Source organism: Podarcis bocagei, assembly GCF_964188305.1.
Source record: "Podarcis bocagei genome assembly, chromosome: 1".
NCBI classification, from domain to species: Eukaryota; Metazoa; Chordata; class Lepidosauria; order Squamata; family Lacertidae; genus Podarcis; species Podarcis bocagei.
Genome location: NC_138125.1, coordinates 67,828,419 through 67,847,683, shown reverse-complemented (window position 1 = coordinate 67,847,683; position 19,265 = coordinate 67,828,419). Strand labels below are relative to the sequence as shown.

Sequence of the window (19,265 nt, the reverse complement as noted above, 5' to 3'; positions counted from 1 at the left end):
TTCCATTGCCAATGGAAATAAATAATAAACTACTGGAGCATCATGTCTCAATACATCCTTAAGACAATTGCTTTCTCCACCATTTGGCAACTTGTACCATCACCATTCCACTGGCATCTCAGAGGAACTACATGTCAGAAAAGCTGCAATTTTCAATGAAGTCCAAAACCACCATGTGTTCCAATAGTTACATTTTCTGTTGACTGGCCAAAAATGGAAGCTCAAATGTTCTTGAAGATCACTTCAGTCAAACTATTTGGGGGGAAATCACATCACTAAGATAAAGCTGGTGGGCTGAATCCTGTGAAACTGGAAATTTATATAAATGAGCCCTTGAGAGTTAGAGAAAAGATTGAAAAGCTTTTCAGTTATCTCAATCTACTTTAATAAAAATAAAAGCCAACAAGTTCCATTTGCTGCAATATATATTTTAATTCAAAGTGAATCTCGACAGTAATACACCATAAATTCTTATTTTGACACTCACCAAAATAGTCACCTGGAAAACCCGCTTTTTGTGACAAAGTACAGAAGGCTTGGTCACATTTAAATCACTGAGAACTAGAGAGAAATACTATCGCAAACTGTAGGAAACATTACATCCATAAAAATTTTCCCAGTCCTCTTATTGTAATATTGCACAGTGCAATTGCTACATGGCAAACTAGTGTAGCACAGAAATCAAGAACAAAAAAGCCACAAGTCTACAAATAATTGTTAAACTGTAACAGTTCAAACTTAGTAACCAAATCTATATTAGTTCTAAAACAAATCTTTCTACAGCTTGCAGTGTGATTTTAGTATTTACCGAACACAAACCAAGTTAAAATTAGCTGTAAATACAGAATATTTGAAAATTAAAAATAAAATAATTAGTTAATACAGTAGTATATTTGATCAATAACACACCCTGAATTAAAGTTAAAAACCGAATACAAGGGATTCATATAAAAATTAAATTTCCAAATTAAAAATCGTATGCAATTTTGTTATCCTGCAGTGTTTTATTTAAAAGGCATCAGAAGAATAAGATGTATATATGGGATTACTTTGACCATAGATTCACACCAATTTTTTGTCTGGACAGACTCTTAGCCCTCCTAAAGCCACAGCAACCATAAGTAGGTTATCCCACAGCTAAATTATTCCGCTGCAACCAAAGTCAACAGAACTGTTTTGCTGTGCAACTGCAGAGCATAGCCTGAGAGAGGGCAGAAGATCTAGTCCTTCACTGCAATGCTCATTGCAGAACTGGTTGTTGAGTAGCACATTATGCTCAGTGCTGATTGTGGCAGAACTTAATTTATCACTTCTGAAAAGTAAAAAATATTTGCTCTTTTGCAATATGCTAGGAGTCAGAGGCTACCTTTGGGGCATTACTCTTAGAAGCAGTTCTATGTTTGACATGGTGTAATGTATCAAGTACATTAGCTTTGTATCCCAAACACAATTTAAAACATAGTAAATACTCTACAGAGCAAGACAGGTCCAAGTAAATTAAGAGAATACATTTTTATTTTTATTTGGTGACAATTATAGAAAAAGTAAGCTAACTTCTGGTGCTCATGGCTCCTGATGCGTCCACTGCCAGCAATGGAGATTAGCACCAAGAAATGCCATTCTCAACACCAAGGAGTTAACAGAAAAGAGGAATTTACTGAACCATAAACATTAAGGAACATGACAAAATCTGCTTGATTATTTTCTTGATTCCATCTGCTTCAATATATGCTGAAAAGGTTTCAAATTAGAACACGTTATTCTTGTCTTTATTTGATAGAGACACATTTGTATTTCTACAAAACACATAAAACTGTTTATGAAAAAACCCAGAATACTCCTTTAGTGTGCCCAAGAGCATGTCTGCACTCAGTGGGACTTGTCACTCTTTTCATCTGAACAGCAACTCACCCATGCCATTATCACAAAGCTGGGTTTTAAGCTTTTCCAACTTTCAGAAGTGATTTTTTTTTGGGGGGGGGGGTACATGACACAGGGCGCTTTTTTTAAAAGCCCCACCTGGTCATGCAAAGCTGCAGCTCTCTGACTGTGGCCTAAGAGTTGTGAGAAAGGGTTAGGGTTTATTTCCATATTCAGCCGTTAAAATGTACTGCTGGTTTTGGTTTTTGTCAACTAATACTGCTGTATTTCAGTCCTGAAAAGTAAATCAAATGTAGGCACATTTTTTCCACTTAGACATTCATTAAATAAAACACTGCTTGTGTTAATGGAACAAAGAAAAACTCTATCAGCTGTTAGACTGCTGAGGCTGCAATCCTCACACTTTCCTAGAAGTAATGCCCACTGAACTCTGTGGGAATTACTTTTAAGTAAACATGCCTAGGATTGTGCTTGAGAGAAACCCTTTGCACTCCTATTCCAGTCTATGCTGCAATAACTGTATTCCAGAATCTTTGTTTATATAAAAAAAAGTTAAGTCAAGCCACCAAGATAGTTTTCTTAAGTGTCTACACAATGTCAATATGAACACATACAAATTAAATTACATGGATACACCCATTTATATGCAATGATAGTTAATGGAGATAAAATACTGATGCAAATAACACACCCCAAAATAACATATGCAATTGTCTTCCATCATTTACAATATAGTAGTTACAACACTCCAAACATGAAAGCAAACAAAAACAAAATCAACCCCATACTTCCATTTCATGTCATTAGACTTATACAGAAATTAGAAGGGTAAGAACTAGTTAAATCACCTAATTTCACAGCTATCTGAAGTGGCAATCATTATATAGCAGCTTATCTATGATACATTCAAGATAGATGATACAATTTATTACTTGCCTCATAAGCTAAAACACAACCTCACTTTAATACCCTCCTTTTAAAACCCATCCCTATCACTACACTTGAGGTCTATGAAAAAAGTAGCTACCTTTTAATAGGAAATGGATGATTAAGTCTTTGGTGCTGCAAAAGCAATCTTATTTGAACAAGAACAAAAACACACACACACACAGAAATGATGCACTTCCTAGAGGGGAAAATGCATGTAATTTGTTGTCCCTGACGGAATGTATTAAATAAGAAAATACCCCCACCCCAAAAAAAGGCTAGAACAAATACTAGAATGTAAAAAGGCTAAAATCTCTCCCATGCATAAATGAAAAATTGCACACAAAGTACTCACACCTTTTCAAGCTTCAATAGTAAATATTCTGCTACTATTTATTAAATACTGCATGGTTTGCTCAAGCTAAGATGAAACCACAGCATGAATCAATGAGCATTTTGCTTTTTTCTTTCATAATCTAGCCAAGTCATGCCTACTACACCTCTAACAGGTTATTAAAATCCAGTTGGACTTAAACACTTTGAAAATAAACTACTTAGATTGTATTGCAGTTCCACTGAACAGTATAAAACACCATTTTTTTAATTCAACAGCTACTGAATCAACTTTTCCTATGAACTACAAAATGCTTTCCGTGAAGCTGATCATTCGGGAGGAAATATCAGACAGCAGAATTCAGCTACAGCAAAACATGCTGTCCCCTAGATAAAGAAATCACAACCTATACTAAAATCATACCACACACAAATAAAAAAAGAAAGAGAGAGAGCGCGCATAACTCTATGAAATAATCAGCAAAACTGAATGTTAAGTGCTGCAGTCCTCAACATTTATAATATAGTAACATTAACAACCTCAAATATTTAAGGCACTATGTGTGGGAACAGTTTACAATGCAGCTGAGATTATTAGGACACCAACATTTAAGAGCAAATTTCTAGGCAACTTTGTTTTTGCCCATGCAAAGGACACATGCAATGTGAAGAACAGCTCAACCTTTTTTAGATAAGTGACTCGACACTGAACACCAAGATACATAATACAAACAAGTTACTCATACATGATACTGATGACACATGTGCATCTGTTGCTCTAAATCTGTACACTCAATGGCTTCCCAAATGTAGACGTGTCTCGCACTAGTTAGAAGGCAATTTTATAAAAAATAGTAGGAGCAAAACTGGATTTCTGCTCCCATAAGTCACCTGTCTGGAGTTACTCTATAAGAAGATAACATGACTAAAGACAAATTTATACCAAATGTGCAAAAACACATTAAAAGTGAGTTAAAGCTCAAGGTTGTTTAAATTGCACCCAAGTCTAACATGATTAAAAAAAATATCTTTTTGTTGTGCCATGGCTAATATTTATTAAATACCATGTTTTCCTCTCAAATCACATGTATGTATCACTGAGCTCTGTCAGCGTAGAGTTCTCACATAAATGGATACTGGCTGAGTTTCGTTGGACTCAATGGAAATCCTGTGTAAGCAGGTGATGCAATGTAAGAATGTGGTGGGAAAATTGGTTTGTACTGAGTCTGGTGGATGGTTGGGGAAGGTAGCAGTCGGGGATTTATGCCCACTGGGACCTGGTGAACTAGGCCACCGTGATGAGAGATACTGTAAGTGGGATGCTGTAAGATCGGTCTTGAGGTACATGGTGAGGCTAGGATGTGGGCAACGGGAGCAGCAGTAGTGAGGGGCGCAGATGATGGATACGGCAGAATAGCAGGCTGTCCTCCAAGATGTGTACTTCCAGCCAAATGTGCATGGACTGAGGTATGAGTGGGACTTCCATGTTGAAGGGAGAATGCATGACTGGCAACATTAGCTGGGATATAAGCCTGCTGTCTCCAATGACCACAGTTTCCATTCCACTCCTGAGACCCAGATCCAAAGTGTTGAACCTGTCTCAAGAGAAACTGCAGTTAATTTCAAGCAGTAAATACAAGATTCCCCAGTCTCCAAAGTGGACAGCTATCACATCTAAACAATCTTCTGTTCCCACCAGCGCTGCCTGAAACATCTTTGGGGATGGGCTTCCTCCACCTCCTTGTGGTCATATATGCCCACCACCCCTCAATCATAAGAACTACGCTGCTGGATCAAACCAAGGGGTCGTCTCGTTTGGCATTTTGTTCCCCTAAATGGTCAGCTAGATCAGTGGTCTTCAACCCCATACTTGTGGGTCACAGCCTGACCCAAGGTGGGTCACACAACAGGAGCGCTATCACCATGCAAATATATGGTAAAAGGTTAAGAGATGGGTCCCCAAATGCATGTTTGGGTTGGAAGTGGGTCGTGGGTCTGAAAAGCTTGAAGACACCTGGGCTAGATGCTTCTGAGAAGATTAGAAGCAAGGCATGAGAAAAAGCATCCTCCATTTGTCCCCACCATCTGGTACTCAGAGGTGTATCATCTTTGAATATAGAGTTTCCATCTAGTTAGGATTGGAATAGCCTGATGGAATTATCCACCTTGAATTTGTCCATTCCTTTTTAAAGCCATGCAAATTAGTGTTGGTCAACACGTATTGCAGCAATTACAGCTCCTAATTTTAATATTTGTTGACCTGGATCCAGAGTTTCTTTAAGTGAAACTTTGATCATAGAATATTCCCACTGAAGGGGGGAGCAGGCAATTTTTACTTATGTCTGTCCCTCTACAGCCCTCTGAAAAGCTACCCTAGAGGGTTGGAGGACCCTCTGGAACCATGTGAGAGGCGGCACTGGAGGCTCCAGGGGAAGGAGAAATTGGAAAATTGCTTCCCTTCTTCTCCCCCCCCCCCAACAGAAGCCTCCACTAAATCACAGTTCTGCCTGTGAATGGAAGGAGCTCTTTCATTTGCAAATCCAAATCCATTGTGTGCAGTCGTGTTTTTTCTCCTATTCTGAACCTGGTGACCCCAAAATCCTCATACTGTGACAGGAAGAACAGCCTATCTTCTGTTCCACCCCATTTTATAATGTTGGGACCGGCGGAAAGTGGAAAACAAAATAGTTCTGGCAACTGGGAATTAGACAAGACCTCTCATGTGAACGGATTGAGAGCCAACAGTTAATGTCCCCTATTATAAGAACAATTTATAAACTATGATGTATGGCATTATGAATTAAGAAGCTCAAAGCTTTTTATATGAATTATTGATCGCATTATCTGACACTGGATATGTGATGCAATAGGAGAGGAAGTTCAGAATACCTTCAGGTAAATTTGACTATATTAGTTTTGAAGTTTCTCTCTTGAATCCTGCCCCTTAAAACCAATCTATATGTAACATCACAAATGATATTGTGCACACCTATATATGGAAATACAATGAGAGAATTTCAACTAGATTTTTTCAAAGGAATCTACAAACTCATGAATATATGAATAACCAATTTATAAGTTATGTTTCTCAATACAGTCATGAGACTTCTAGAAAACTTAACTATGAGTTGAAAACAAGCACACATAAGTCACAAATTTTGTAGCACAAAACACAAATGAATGCATGAATAAACCAGATCCACACTGATCCAAAGCACCAGCAAATATGCTTAAACAAAACAAAACTTAATGGGTAACACTTAGACTTTGGCCCACTTTCACATTCAAATGAACCATACTATTTGTGTGTGTGTTCTCCTACACAACTATGGTGTACGTGTATGCATGTTTGTATGTCCCAATGTAAATACCACAACTACGCAAGTAGGGCAAATCACACAAGTCCCACTTATCCATGCCGTTGTGGTCATGTCACATATACTGCGGCCTTTCAAGGTATTGCCAGAGCCAGTATTTGAATTAAATTAACTTTTCTCAGTGGCTTTGTTTAAAGCCTCTTTCTTGTTTAAGAAAAAAAACATTATAACTATGAAGGAGCAGCTCCTACACAACTTTTTGAAGGAGCTCTCAGACTTGAACACAATGGATGGAATCAAAGAAAGCACTAAGGCAAACGTTCTGTCGGCGCAAACATTTCTGCTTGGGAAATGGGAAGTTATAGCCCTCTCCTCCCACCCTCCACCCACCCACCAAATCTGTTTCCAACTCTCTGGAACAGACTCGGTGAGGACATGGGCCTACACAGGCAGAGAAGGGAGGGAATCCCATTGTGAAATGCTTGCACTGACAGGACTCATTAACAGAATATCGCCCAAAATGTAGGTGTAGATACAATTTCTTGCTGTATGCTTAACCACTCGCAACATTCACAGAAAATACCACTGTATGAGTCCTCAGTATTATCTGGTGTGTAAAAGGTATCCTCAGGAAAGCATCTACAGAAGAGTGGCAGCCCCTTAGATAGGTAGGTTCAAAGCCATTTAGAGCTTTAGGTCCAAACCAGAATCTTGTGTTACGCTAGAAAAGAAATAGAGTGTCAAATGCAGACTCTGGAAGATTTATGTCATATGTTTGTAGTGGTCTACTCCATCATCAGGAACTGGGATATCAAACTATGTGTGCACTGCAGTTGCTATTTAGACTTCAAGGAAGCCCAGCATACTGCATGTTAATTGTCTCTACCTGATATCTCAACCAGTCTAAAAGTTTCTCTTTGGTTAATTTGATTAAAATTATAGTTAACAAAGGTCAGAATGAAAGATAGATGAAGTAGTGGGGATGGGTTTGAGTCATGTGTGTGCAGTAGATTTCAACATTAAAATATCTGAACTAATAAAAATATCTCTACATTGCAATATTTACATACATACCTGACTGAGGTTTGAGTGCTGCTGATGGAATGCTGATATCAATTTTCGTTGACGATTGCCCAAGCCAGAAGGATGGTTTGTTTTTATACGGGCAGATCGGCGTTTTACCAGTGGTTGACAGGTGGTAACTAGCAAAATATGAAAAGATCAACATAGGATACATCAGGGTTGCTTCTAATGTTTTCACTTTATTCATCTTAAAGGTAAACATTAAAACTGTAAAACATTAGAACATTCAAGGGAGAAGATAACAAACCACACACACCCCATATTATTATTGGTTCAGGGGGGAAGTGCACCCCCAAAAACCTCTCCGGAGTCCCGTCCCCCCCCCCCCACAGAGAGGGTTTTTGAGGATACAGGAGAAGAGACAGGAAATGATCTTATACCCAGAGAGAACTTGCTGCAAGACAGACCCAAAAAAGAAAATAACAGAACACCTCTAGTCATCACATACAGCTCCCAAGTCAAAACAGTACAACGCATTATCAGAGATCTACAACCTCTCCTGGACAATGACAGTTCTCTTTCTCAAGCTCTGGGAGGAAGACCTTTCATTGCCTACAGACAGCCACCCAATCTTAAACAACTCCTAACCCACAATAATACTACAGCCAGACTTAACACGGACACTGGCACCAGAGCCTGCAATAAACCCAGATGCCAACTTTGCTGCCACATACACCCGGACAACACCATTACTGGCCCCAGCAACATCACACATACCATCTCGGGACTATTCAATTGCTCATCGTCTAACATTGTGTATGCCATCAAATGCCAACAGTGTCCTTCAGCTCTCTATATTGGACAAACAGGCCAAACCTTACGCCAAAGAATAAACGGACATAAATCTGACATCAAGAATCACAAAACAGAGAAACCAGTAGGAGAACACTTCAATCTCCCAGGACATTCTATACAAGATCTCAAAGTAGCTGTTTTACTACAAAGGAATTTCAGAAATAGACTGGAAAGAGAAGCTGCCGAATTGCAACTCATTACCAAACTTAAAACCATGGAGAGACCTGGTTTGAACAAAGACATTGGATTCTTATCCCATTATACGTGACTAAGCCATTTCTCACCTTCTCACCCCTTGCCTTTTCCTGTAAGACCTATTACAGTCGTTAAGAGTCGTCAACAGGCTCATCTCAGCTATCTGCCAATCTCCCATTCCCACCACCCTTCTGAGTAATACCCCTCCCCACCTTCTCACTATATAGAAGGATCTGGCAACTTCTGTTTCAGTGTATCTGAAGAAGTGTGCATACACACGAAAGCTCATACCAAGAACTAACTTAGTTGGTCTTTAAGGTGCTACTGGAAGGAATTTTTTTATTTTGACTATGGCAGACCAACACGGCTACCTATCTGTAACAGGAAATGATCTGTTACCCAGGTGGTCCCCCATTCATGTAATCTACATTGAACAAAACGTGGCCAGCACAGAAAACACATAAGCACCAATTACCTGCATTTGTAATTTGCTCATCTGCATTTAACCTGTTCTCTATCCTCATTGGTGGCACCACCACAGTACAGACAGCTGGTTTGGCTTCCAAGTTAGCTGAGGTTCTTGTTTCTGGGTTTTCATTGGTGTCTTCTGCAAAACTATTTTCTAGGAATGGACTGTCGTGGCCTGAAGACTCTGAACTGGGAGAACCATCCACAGTGTCACTTTCTTGTTCATCATCTGACATACTACAGAAAGAAAGTAAAGCACCATTATGAAGGGTACATCACATTCATTCCTTTTGCAGCAAACATCCAAAAACAAAACAAAATAAAAACAGGAAAAATTAAGTTTAAACAGGAGAGCTGAAGTTCTTGACTCTAAACTTCCAGCTTTCCAAAATCAACCCAGGTTTCATTCTATAAACAAACTACTAGGGAAAGTGTGGACATCTTCAAAAAACCAAGGAGCTTCAGATCTGTACATAAAATGTACCTTTCCCCAAGAAATCAACCAATACTTATGAATGGAGATGCTTCACTCTTATCCCAATTCACTCTCCCCAAGACCACTTTTCACTAGTCACTGGTTTAAGCAACCTCTAAGTTTTTATGACGAAAGAGCAGATAGAATGTGTATTTAGTTTTGTTTATTGTTTTCTCTTGTTGCTGATGGTTTTGGTTACAGTTAAGGTTTCTTTTGGGGGGCTGGATGTTTCATACTGCTAGATTTAGTATTGTTTGGTGTTTGGAAAGTACTGTTGATATTTTACTCCATAATTATTGAAGCCACCTTGAGAGTTTTACTCCTAAATTCAGCCTATAAATGTTTTAAAATGAAATAAACTAACAGTAAAATAAATAAAAAAATTCCTTCCAGTAGCACCTTAAAGACCAACTAAGTTAGTTCTTGGTATGAGCTTTCGTGTGCATGCACACTTCTTCAGATACCATCTGAAGAAGTGTGCATGCACACGAAAGCTCATACCAAGAACTAACTTAGTTGGTCTTTAAGGTGCTACTGGAAGGAATTTTTTTATTTTGACTATGGCAGACCAACACGGCTACCTATCTGTAACTGTAAGTAAAATAAATGTCAGCCCTGATCCACCAATCTGACTGCTGGTCGATTTCTGGTGGCACTCCCACCAGAAAAGACTTTAATTCTGCCAGCAGACCACACCTAGAGGAAGGGAAGTAGATGCCCCCAACCAAAACACAGGTAGTGTCCACCTACCATCATTCAGATGGCAGCAACCCTGTTGCAGACCCCAATGAAGCTGCAACTTCATTGCCATTTATTATCCATTCTAGTGACTGTAACATCACTCTAAAGCTAAATTAACTTCATTTACCCTAAGTGATGTCATGTAGCCAAATCTGAATAGCTGCATATCTATGTTACTGCTGCTAGGTAGGAAAGGGTTATCTTTCAAATAAAAAGTGACACCAATTCTGTAGCTGATTAGGACTACAAACCAAGTTTAAAAATGTAAGCTTGGGGGGACTCTTTAATCTAACAATTGGAGGTGGTGAAGCCCCTTTTGCATGTCAAAAATATTCACTGGAGGACATCTGGCTCAGCCCTAGCAATTCCTTTCATCTTTTTAATTAGGGTTGCATAGTTGTCATGGCAATCGTTGTCAGGGCAGCAAGGTAATTTTATAAAGGATCTTTAAAATGATCACAAATCCATGATTTTCACAACTGCACATTTACATTTGAGTTCGCTCTGCAATACTTAATTATTTAACTCAACAATGGATTTAAATTTATATCCAAGAACTAGTGATGCAACTGAGCTATCACCATTAGATTCCGAAAAAACCAGAGAATCAGTTGGGCGTACAATAATAGAAAGGTGCTGCTGACCGTTATCTTTAAGATTAATTATTTTCTATCTTCAGAAACGATATGATTGGCATAACCAATCATTACATATCAGGAAGACTCCATCTCTATGGTCCCCCCCCCCTGCCTATGGAAGACCTTCCCTTTTAAACAAGCCTTTTAAGTGACAATCTCTGTATTGGATTTGTAATTGTTTTTACATATGGAATGGTTTTATTTTTACTGTGAAATCACTTAACAGATATTTGATAGGAAATGATTCCTCCACATACTCAAATAATACATATATCTATCCAAACAGTTATGTTAACAGAATTATCAAGACTTTACAGAAGGCTAACAGTAACAATATCCAGCAATATCCAGCATACTAAAGCTTTTCCTTCAGGAAGCTTTATTACCCTAACCCTTGTTCCAAAAAATCCAGCACAGAAGCATTGTCACATATACAGAGAGAAACCTCTGTTGAGGCAGGTATGATCAAAACATTACACTATGTAAACATTACACTATGCTTAAGAATGCTTCCAGAAATAGGTTTTAGAAATGGGACTCTGAGGTCTTATTGCCACACAGGGACATCAAACCCAGTTATGTACATTTCTTACCTGTTGGGTCTTTTGCAAGGGGATGGACTCGACTGTCCAGAAGAACTAGAGCTCAAAGTGCTGTCAGGACTGCTTAATGAACACACACGGTCAATATTTAGCGTACTCTGGCAAGCTTCACAATCTAGGCTCCCTTTACATCTGAAATGCAAACATACATACATAAATAAAACATTCATCCTGCACACTTCTCGCTAAACATCGATTGCAACTTCTAGCTGCATTGATTTAGTGCCAACTGTGTGCTAAGCTATACTACCAAGACTGAAAGCTGTGAAACTCAAAGAGGTGTAACAACCTGCCGCCTAGAAGTGGCAGCCGTGTTCCAAGTGATTTAAGCTGATTCAAGTGAATGTACTGGCGCTGTATAGTTAGGAAGCTCCTCTTACTATCACCAAAACACCAACTCTCCAGCACAACCCTGAGGAAAAGGGGAGTTAAAATAAGTCCAAAGCTACTACTTACTCTGCAAATGAATGCCTTTGTGCCACATCATCTTCATCCGTGTCACTGCTGATGGTGATCACACTGACTGGTGGGCTTGGGGAATCTGCAATAATGATAGCCTGTCGCTGTTTGTTTGAAACAGATGAATCAGGGTCCTGCCTGACGGGTGGTTTGCAACAGGTGCTTTCCTGACCAACTGAGTTACAATTGTCCTGTGTTTCTACACAGCTCAGCTTCTCACCAGCCTTTCCATTGCTTATCTTTGGAGACACAAATGCTGAATTTTGGATATTGGTATTTTGTAACACATTACTCCTGCGAAGAAGACATTTATTAGACATGTCATAAAGATGTTTCTTTATCAAACAAATGCAGTAACTTGACTTCACCCTCCCCAAATTGACTCAAACTAGAACGTAAGACTTTGAAACAGCAATGAATATAAATCAACACATGAAACATAAAACAATGAACATACAGGTAACACTGTAAATGTTGTTTTCCAGAGCAATCATGGAAAACGTTCCAGGTAACTATTGCATATCACAAGCAGGGTTGTTCAGATGCTGCAATGCAAGGTTCAAAGTTGGATTTACCAATGAAATGTAGTACAATACGCTGAAGATACCATTCTCTTAAAAAGGAAAGAAGGAATGAAGAAATGCTGGCTTGGACACCATAAACATTTTTGAATCAGATTCAAAATCCACTGAAATCATCAGGAATTGTGTTCACTGACTTCAGGGGACATGAATCAGGGGTTACTTAACATAGTGTAACTGTCCTTCCCGGTCTTACGTTTCTCCATTACTGAAATGTCCCATACCTTTGTAAATAACTTCTGTAGTGATGGGGCACATTTTCTCCACAGAGCACTTAAAGTGTTTCTTGCTGCCAGCAAAAGAAAGACTATTCTTAATACTATTCTAAGTCATATTATGACTATTATACAATGTCTCTATTTTCAATAGTCCAAATTTTACAATTCCTCATGCACATGAGTCTAGGAACTGCTAACTGCGTCTACCTGCAATTCTTAAATAACCAAACCAAAGTCTATTTCTGCAGATAAATATAGTCAAAGCCACTTTTGTCACAAGAAGAGAGAAGATCAAAGGGCAGCAAATGCTACTTTACATTATTTCCCATTTTGTTACCATCCCTTGGTTTTAACGGGAAGGCTTCTGATCAATTTGAAATGTAACACAGTATTTAATGTTTAAAGAAATAAATGTTCTAAACAAACTAGTTTGAGGTGTAACACCTTGGCGAGCATGCAGCATTCATAAATATACAGCCCCTTTTCAAAGGGATTTTGAAAGAATGATTATTATTTTTTTTACATCTAAATGATCCACAGGCACTGTATAAAACCAACCTGTTCTGGCACACTTTATTTCTCTTGGTTGCTGTGGGCTGAGGCCAGACTACATGTGCAATGCCCACACTGATTGGTTGAGGAGCAGATAAAGTTATTTGATTGGTTAACAGAGACTGTGTCATCACCGAGTTGTAATGGTTGCCATGGGGAATCATCTTCCTAGGGAGAACAGAGAAAAACACATCCTTATTAAAATATAGCAGAGTTGCGTACTTCGTTTTCAAGCACAAAATCAAAATACTGTTTTGACGTACCCCCAGTCTCCAAGTCTCTGCGGGCCAGCCACAGAATCAGAAGCTAGTGTTGTAGGCGGAGCCACAGACGTCATTTGTTGCCATGCTGGAAGCAGTATCTGCTGTGTTCTGTTAGACCACGTCTGTTGTAAACACATAAAGCGTTATGAATAACTACATCCATATATGTTTAGCATCCTTTTTTCAAGTTAGGCCGCTGGTCCATTTAGCCCAAAGTACTGTCAGAACAGACTGGCAGCAGCTCTCGGACGACTCTGATAACAGATCTTATCAGTCCAGCTGCCCAAAGGTCCTTTTACATAGTAACGCAGGGAGTGTAACTTCGAGACAGATTACATGCAAAGCATTTGGCCTGTCACTAATCTACAGTCCCTCTCGATTGATGTGATATTACTTCAAAATCTGTCAAGCTAATTAATGTTTATGACTCTGAAAATGTGAAACCTCTGAAAATGTGAAACCTACAGCATCAAACAACATACCTGAGAAAGGACTCCTCTTATCTGGAGTGGCTGTAGGGTTGGGGCCTGTGTGACCAACGGCACTGCATTATCAACTCTTACAGAGTAACCGTTGGGCTTCCCATGATTAGCATGAATTCCTAATTCACAAATATGAAAAGAGGAGTTAAGATTGAATCCAAATTCATAAAAGGTTAGCATACAGAATTAATTTCTAAGCCTGATGCAAACTTTGCTCAGGGAAATATTGCTCAGTCCAGTGATCACCCGGGGCCAAATCGCTTCTGACCTGATTCCTAAACCATAATCTAGCAATCAGAAGCATCCCCAAAACTCCTCACTCTCCTCATTTCTCCTTCTACACCATGGCCAAGATGGGACTGAAGCAGCCAGGCTCCAATCTGCTGCAGGCCAACCAGAGAATCAGAGGATAATGCTGTAGTGTAGAGGAACACAGGGGCTACTTGCTTCCATGCTGTTTCCATCAGAGGTGGGCACCAATAACGCGAGTGCCAGCATGCCACAAATTAACCAAACCTGAAACACTTCACTTGAGACAGTGTGTAGCATTCAGCACAAGAAAGGTATCCTAGCCAGAAAATTATAAAATAGTCTGTGTCGCCTATGTGAAATAAGCCCTTCAGTCATCAGATGTATCCTTTTTAGTTCTGGGATTAAGCAGAGAACATATGTTGCAAGCCTTTCGCATCAAGTCCTATTAGACAGAGGAGTCATCGCGTGTACTTGCTGTTCAGAGAAATTCCACAAAGTCTGCACTGTTTTAGCCCTACATTCCTAAACGTGATTTTTAAAAATAAAGGTGCATAACATAAATTATGTCAAGGAAGTAAAAGTAAAAGTGAATCTTCAGCAACAAAGGGCAGACAGACTACAGAAGGATCCATATTAGGAAACATGACCCAGACAGCAACCGTCAAGGGCTGACAAGCTAAAAGAGGGAACACTGAGAGGCCCACAGTGCTTCTAGATTTTTACCATGTAAAGTAAGATTAACGCTGAATAAGTGTAGGCTATGGATTCCAACAGGTATTCTCAAAAACGATAAGACAACTTGCATGAGGTCCATGTGATTATTTTGGTTCACAGGAAGGAAGTGCAGTGGGATTTAGATACAAAAGTGAGGAAATTTACCTCAAAATGCAATAATATGACTCCACTATCACCTTTCCGTTTCATCTTCTTGAAAATACTTGTCCACTAGAGTTCTCAATGTTATTAGATCATCCAAGGAAAATGGAAAACCTGGAGTAAAATCTTGGCTAATTGTAGTAGGTTTTATCAAAAGCCTGAATTGGCGATTCTTTGAACTACCAAGTGAATATCTAATTTTATATCACGTGTCATTTTAATTGCCTCATACCTTGGAGAGTAGGAGGGCATATAATCAGTGTCTGTTGAAAAGCATCATTGCAACCAAATTGAGCCGTTCCTGCCTGCAGTGGTATTCCATGGTGCATAACTGAATGGGCAGATCCTGCTAATGCCTGAAAATAATAGGTATATTATAAGTTAACAAAATGATTGCCACAATTTTCACATGCATTTTTTTAAAAAAATCTCAAGTTATAATGTTGCATGAGGATTATGATGTTCATGCTTTTGCATGCAGCAAAAGCAAATCCTAATATATGAATATCATGTTTATAGCACATGCCAGCACACTGAATATTTCACCACATGGGGGCACTGCAACAAAGGATTTCTTGAACAGAAAACCTTTGGCTTTATTTTGTGAAAATGTCTTCCAAGAGAACTACTAGAAAAGGAACGCAACTCATCTTGAAGAGCTCGTTCTCCCCGGTTCTCTACCAGGCTGGCATTTAGAGCCACAACAGAAGCCTCCTCTCCTGGCCCATGTGGACAAGAGAGCAAGTAAGGGGATAAGTATGACAAATGCTAAGAGTGCCATAGCCAAGTCTCAAGGCACTCCTGGATTCCCAATTATTTATACTCCCATAATACAATTCCAGACTCTGAAGAGCATCAAGCTAACAAATAGCAGCAAAAACAAGAAGCACAGATGCCTCAGTTACCAACTTAGCTTCCACATCTTTACCCATGAGGAGATTGGTATGATTCTGACATAGAATCAACTTTTGGATCTTCCCACAGGGGAAAATGTGACTGTTCAATTTAGGTTGGTGAATATAATAATAGGAGTGATGAAGCATTTGCATTTCATCATATCCAAAGCCACTGTGTGCAAAAACAATGAAGAGCTTATTGGCACTTTTTAAAACTTAACAATTTTTATAGTGCAATGAGCTTCTGTGGCTAGTCTACTGCCTAATATGCATGAAATGGACAGTGAATATGTTGATTTATCTTCTGTTTAGGAGACATGATTTCTACCTCACCTTTTTATTCAGAAGTACGTCATGTGCAACTACATTGTCCAAACCATAAAAACCATTCCCTTAAAACCAGATACATCTTTATTCCCCCTCTTAGAAAGGCCTGCCGCCTTCCAATACCTTAAGACACGCCCCCCTTCATTATCTTGCATGATCTAAACCCTGGGATGAGGGTGGAAGTGAATAGGAGACCCAAAGTGAAATCAAAGGTACTTACCTGACTTCGTACTGCACCAATCTTGGCAAAATTAGCTGAGAGATTTGGTGCATTACCTGAAGCAATTGGTCTCAGGTGCACAGTTTTATTGCGATTATTTGTATCATATGAATTTGATCGGTACTTGCAAATGTCCATGATATGAAAACAGGATTTCACTCTGATGGCGAAGAGAAGAAAGAATGATTTGTGAGGAAAGTAAGTGACAACAACCACAAAAACCCACTATAACAATCACAGGACTGGCCCAGACTATTTTCCTTAGAGACTAAACAGGTTAAAAACTCAGTCTCAACTGGGGTTGGGGGGGAAGAACCCACACAAGTATTTTACTCTCATTGCCCTGGTTATGGTTTAGCCACACTACAGCTTACCAGTACCATGCAAATGTGCTGGCTCCCAAAGAGAAGCTGATGCCCACTTTGCCCCTCCCTCAGCCTTTTAAATCAGTGCAGTGTGGCAGCTTAGTCAAAGTTTAGCTGCCTGAATCCAGGAGCAGAGTTAAGCTCTCTTCTCCCTAACCATGATCTATAGCCAAGAACAAACACTGGCTGTAGACTGTGGTTAAGAAAGAAAGCTGAAGCTTGATCCCTGGGTCAGAGGACACACTAAGCCAGGGGGCTGCCAACCCAGTGCTTACAAAGGCATTCACTGTAGCCCCCCAGCAGGGTCCCCAGATCCTCAGCTTTCTTTCTCTTTTGTTTTAAAGTAATTCTGCAGTCCTCCTAGAAAGAATGTCATGCAGTAAAAGGTGCAGATACTCTTCTAAGCAATTTCTGTCTGGACGGTTGTTCCTGCCTGTCAAGTGTTTTAAGCCAATGGGAGAAGTGAGAGCTGTGATTGATAAGTGAGTTGTCTGTTTTCCTATCTCCATTAGTACACTTTTCCTGCTTCTCTCTTATTTTCTATTCCTTGCCATTTCCATAGGATGTCCCTCCTTTCCCCCTAGCAACTGTTATGCATCTTTCGTGTGTTGGATTCATCTGAGATCAGGCAGTCAGTACAATATTATTCAACTTTCTGTGTACTTTCTGTGTGGTTTGTTTGGTGAATTTTCCTTTTACTATCTTTTTGGAACAGAAAAGAAAATACAAGAGTAAGAATAAAATGCTTGCCAGCAAGTGTTTTGTCTTTTTATTTGTGACTATGAATGTGTGTGGCTGGCTGCGGTAATTCAAAACAATTCCTGGATTCAGTTATCCTTTATTTTCTAGTTCTAATATAAAGCAGCACACCAGCAACAGGCAACATAGCAACCAAGACTAATTAATGCTTGTGTATGAGGAAAAGCCATAGCTACTGAAACCCTGGTTCTGTTGTAATCTGCACTAACCAGGAGAATGTGGCCCAGAATCAAAAGGCACAGGAACTACAGCAAACATAGCAGCATGGGTAGCATGGAACCCTTTCAAAAAGGCTTGCCCATGATTATTTTTACAAGTGTGTTATACAACATACTGGTTGCTATGAGGAAAATCAAGGAGGTGCTTCATGGTAATAAAAGGATGGTTCAGTGTGTCAACTGGAGTGATTCTTGAGTCAGCATCTATCAACAGCATTTTCTTCAACAGGCTGACAAACTCTCTTCTGTCTGCTTTCTCTGCCAATAGGTCACTTCCTTCTAAGTCCATCACCATGTTCACCTGGTGTTGAACGAGTAAATGTCAGAGTGAAAACAATCAGGCGTTTATCATTCATCAATAACAACATTTTCATTCAAATATTTATATCCTGCCTTTCAAGATATTATTAAACTCATGGCAGCTTCGTATAAAAATATAAATGACAGCAAAATCATAATTAAATTCCGCAGTAAAACAACACTATACAAACAATTATCAGTGGCAGCATATGAAGTGTAATTTTTAATTACATTGCAAGCAAAACCTCATTCTATGTGCCCTTCTATTTTGAAAAGTACTGGATGATAGAAAGAAGTGGCACAAGCTTTAGGGGGAGGAGAGATGGAAATGTCAGCAAGCCTCAAAACACTTTTATATATATAACAACATTTAAAAGGGTACTATTAAAGAAACAACCATGCTGCAGAATACAGGCTAAATATCAACTTAACTAACTACAGTATTTGTAAAATATGGTTAGAACCTAAATGGCTGCATTCACACAAAGGGAAGAATTCAATGTAGGCACAAAGGATTTTTTTTCCCCTCTCTTCATCCTATGCAGTTTTCGGGGGGGGGGGGGTTCCCTCAATTCCCCAAGCCAATCTGGGGCACAAAGCTCTGCTGCGCTAGTAGACAATATTGCACCGGCTTCCGCTAGTGGGATTCATTCATGAATTTGGCCTGGAATGCTAAGCCATGATTTAGTGCTACATGCACAAACAGAAAGGAGCCTATGTAATGCCTCAGTCTCTCATGGTTCTCTACATTCCATGTGGCTGGGAGCAGAACTTCACCACAGTTAAATTTCATTTTCTGGTTTATCACTATATGTAAAGCTGGGATAAACTCTGGAAGTTTCCAAAAAAAGCCAACTTCAAACCATGGATTATGAACAGTTCATTTTTTTAAAAAGCCTAGTAAAATAAAGGAAACTGCCAAAAGTCAAGTGTCATTTTAAATTACCTTGCTTTACAAACCTTTGGAGGCCATGTAGTCACTAGGTTGTAACACTATTCATTGAAATTAGTAGGGGGAAAAATATTTCGCATGCAGGTGGGA

The 19,265-nt window shown here is 39.3% G+C and overlaps 1 protein-coding gene across 5 annotated transcripts in view; it reads right to left on the bottom strand.

The window, feature by feature from the left end:
• Positions 1-412: 412 nt before the first annotated feature.
• HIPK3 (homeodomain interacting protein kinase 3) overlaps positions 413-19,265 on the bottom strand; it is a 70,012-nt gene continuing 51,159 nt past the window's right edge. For 4 of the 5 annotated variants that reach the window (XM_081198151.1, XM_081198153.1, XM_081198154.1 and 1 more), the window contains exons 6-17: positions 18,040-18,224; positions 16,582-16,741; positions 15,371-15,494; positions 14,011-14,129; positions 13,529-13,650; positions 13,272-13,433; positions 11,912-12,208; positions 11,447-11,587; positions 9,007-9,236; positions 7,533-7,660; positions 7,042-7,179; positions 413-4,736 (exon numbers count right to left, since the gene is read on the bottom strand). In XM_081198151.1, the coding sequence (XP_081054277.1) occupies positions 4,263-4,736; positions 7,042-7,179; positions 7,533-7,660; positions 9,007-9,236; positions 11,447-11,587; positions 11,912-12,208; positions 13,272-13,433; positions 13,529-13,650; positions 14,011-14,129; positions 15,371-15,494; positions 16,582-16,741; positions 18,040-18,224 (2,280 nt within the window). In that variant the 3' untranslated portion in view covers positions 413-4,262. The remainder of the gene's footprint in view (positions 4,737-7,041; positions 7,180-7,532; positions 7,661-9,006; positions 9,237-11,446; positions 11,588-11,911; positions 12,209-13,271; positions 13,434-13,528; positions 13,651-14,010; positions 14,130-15,370; positions 15,495-16,581; positions 16,742-18,039; positions 18,225-19,265) is intronic. The other variant, XM_081198155.1, reaches the window with a different exon arrangement.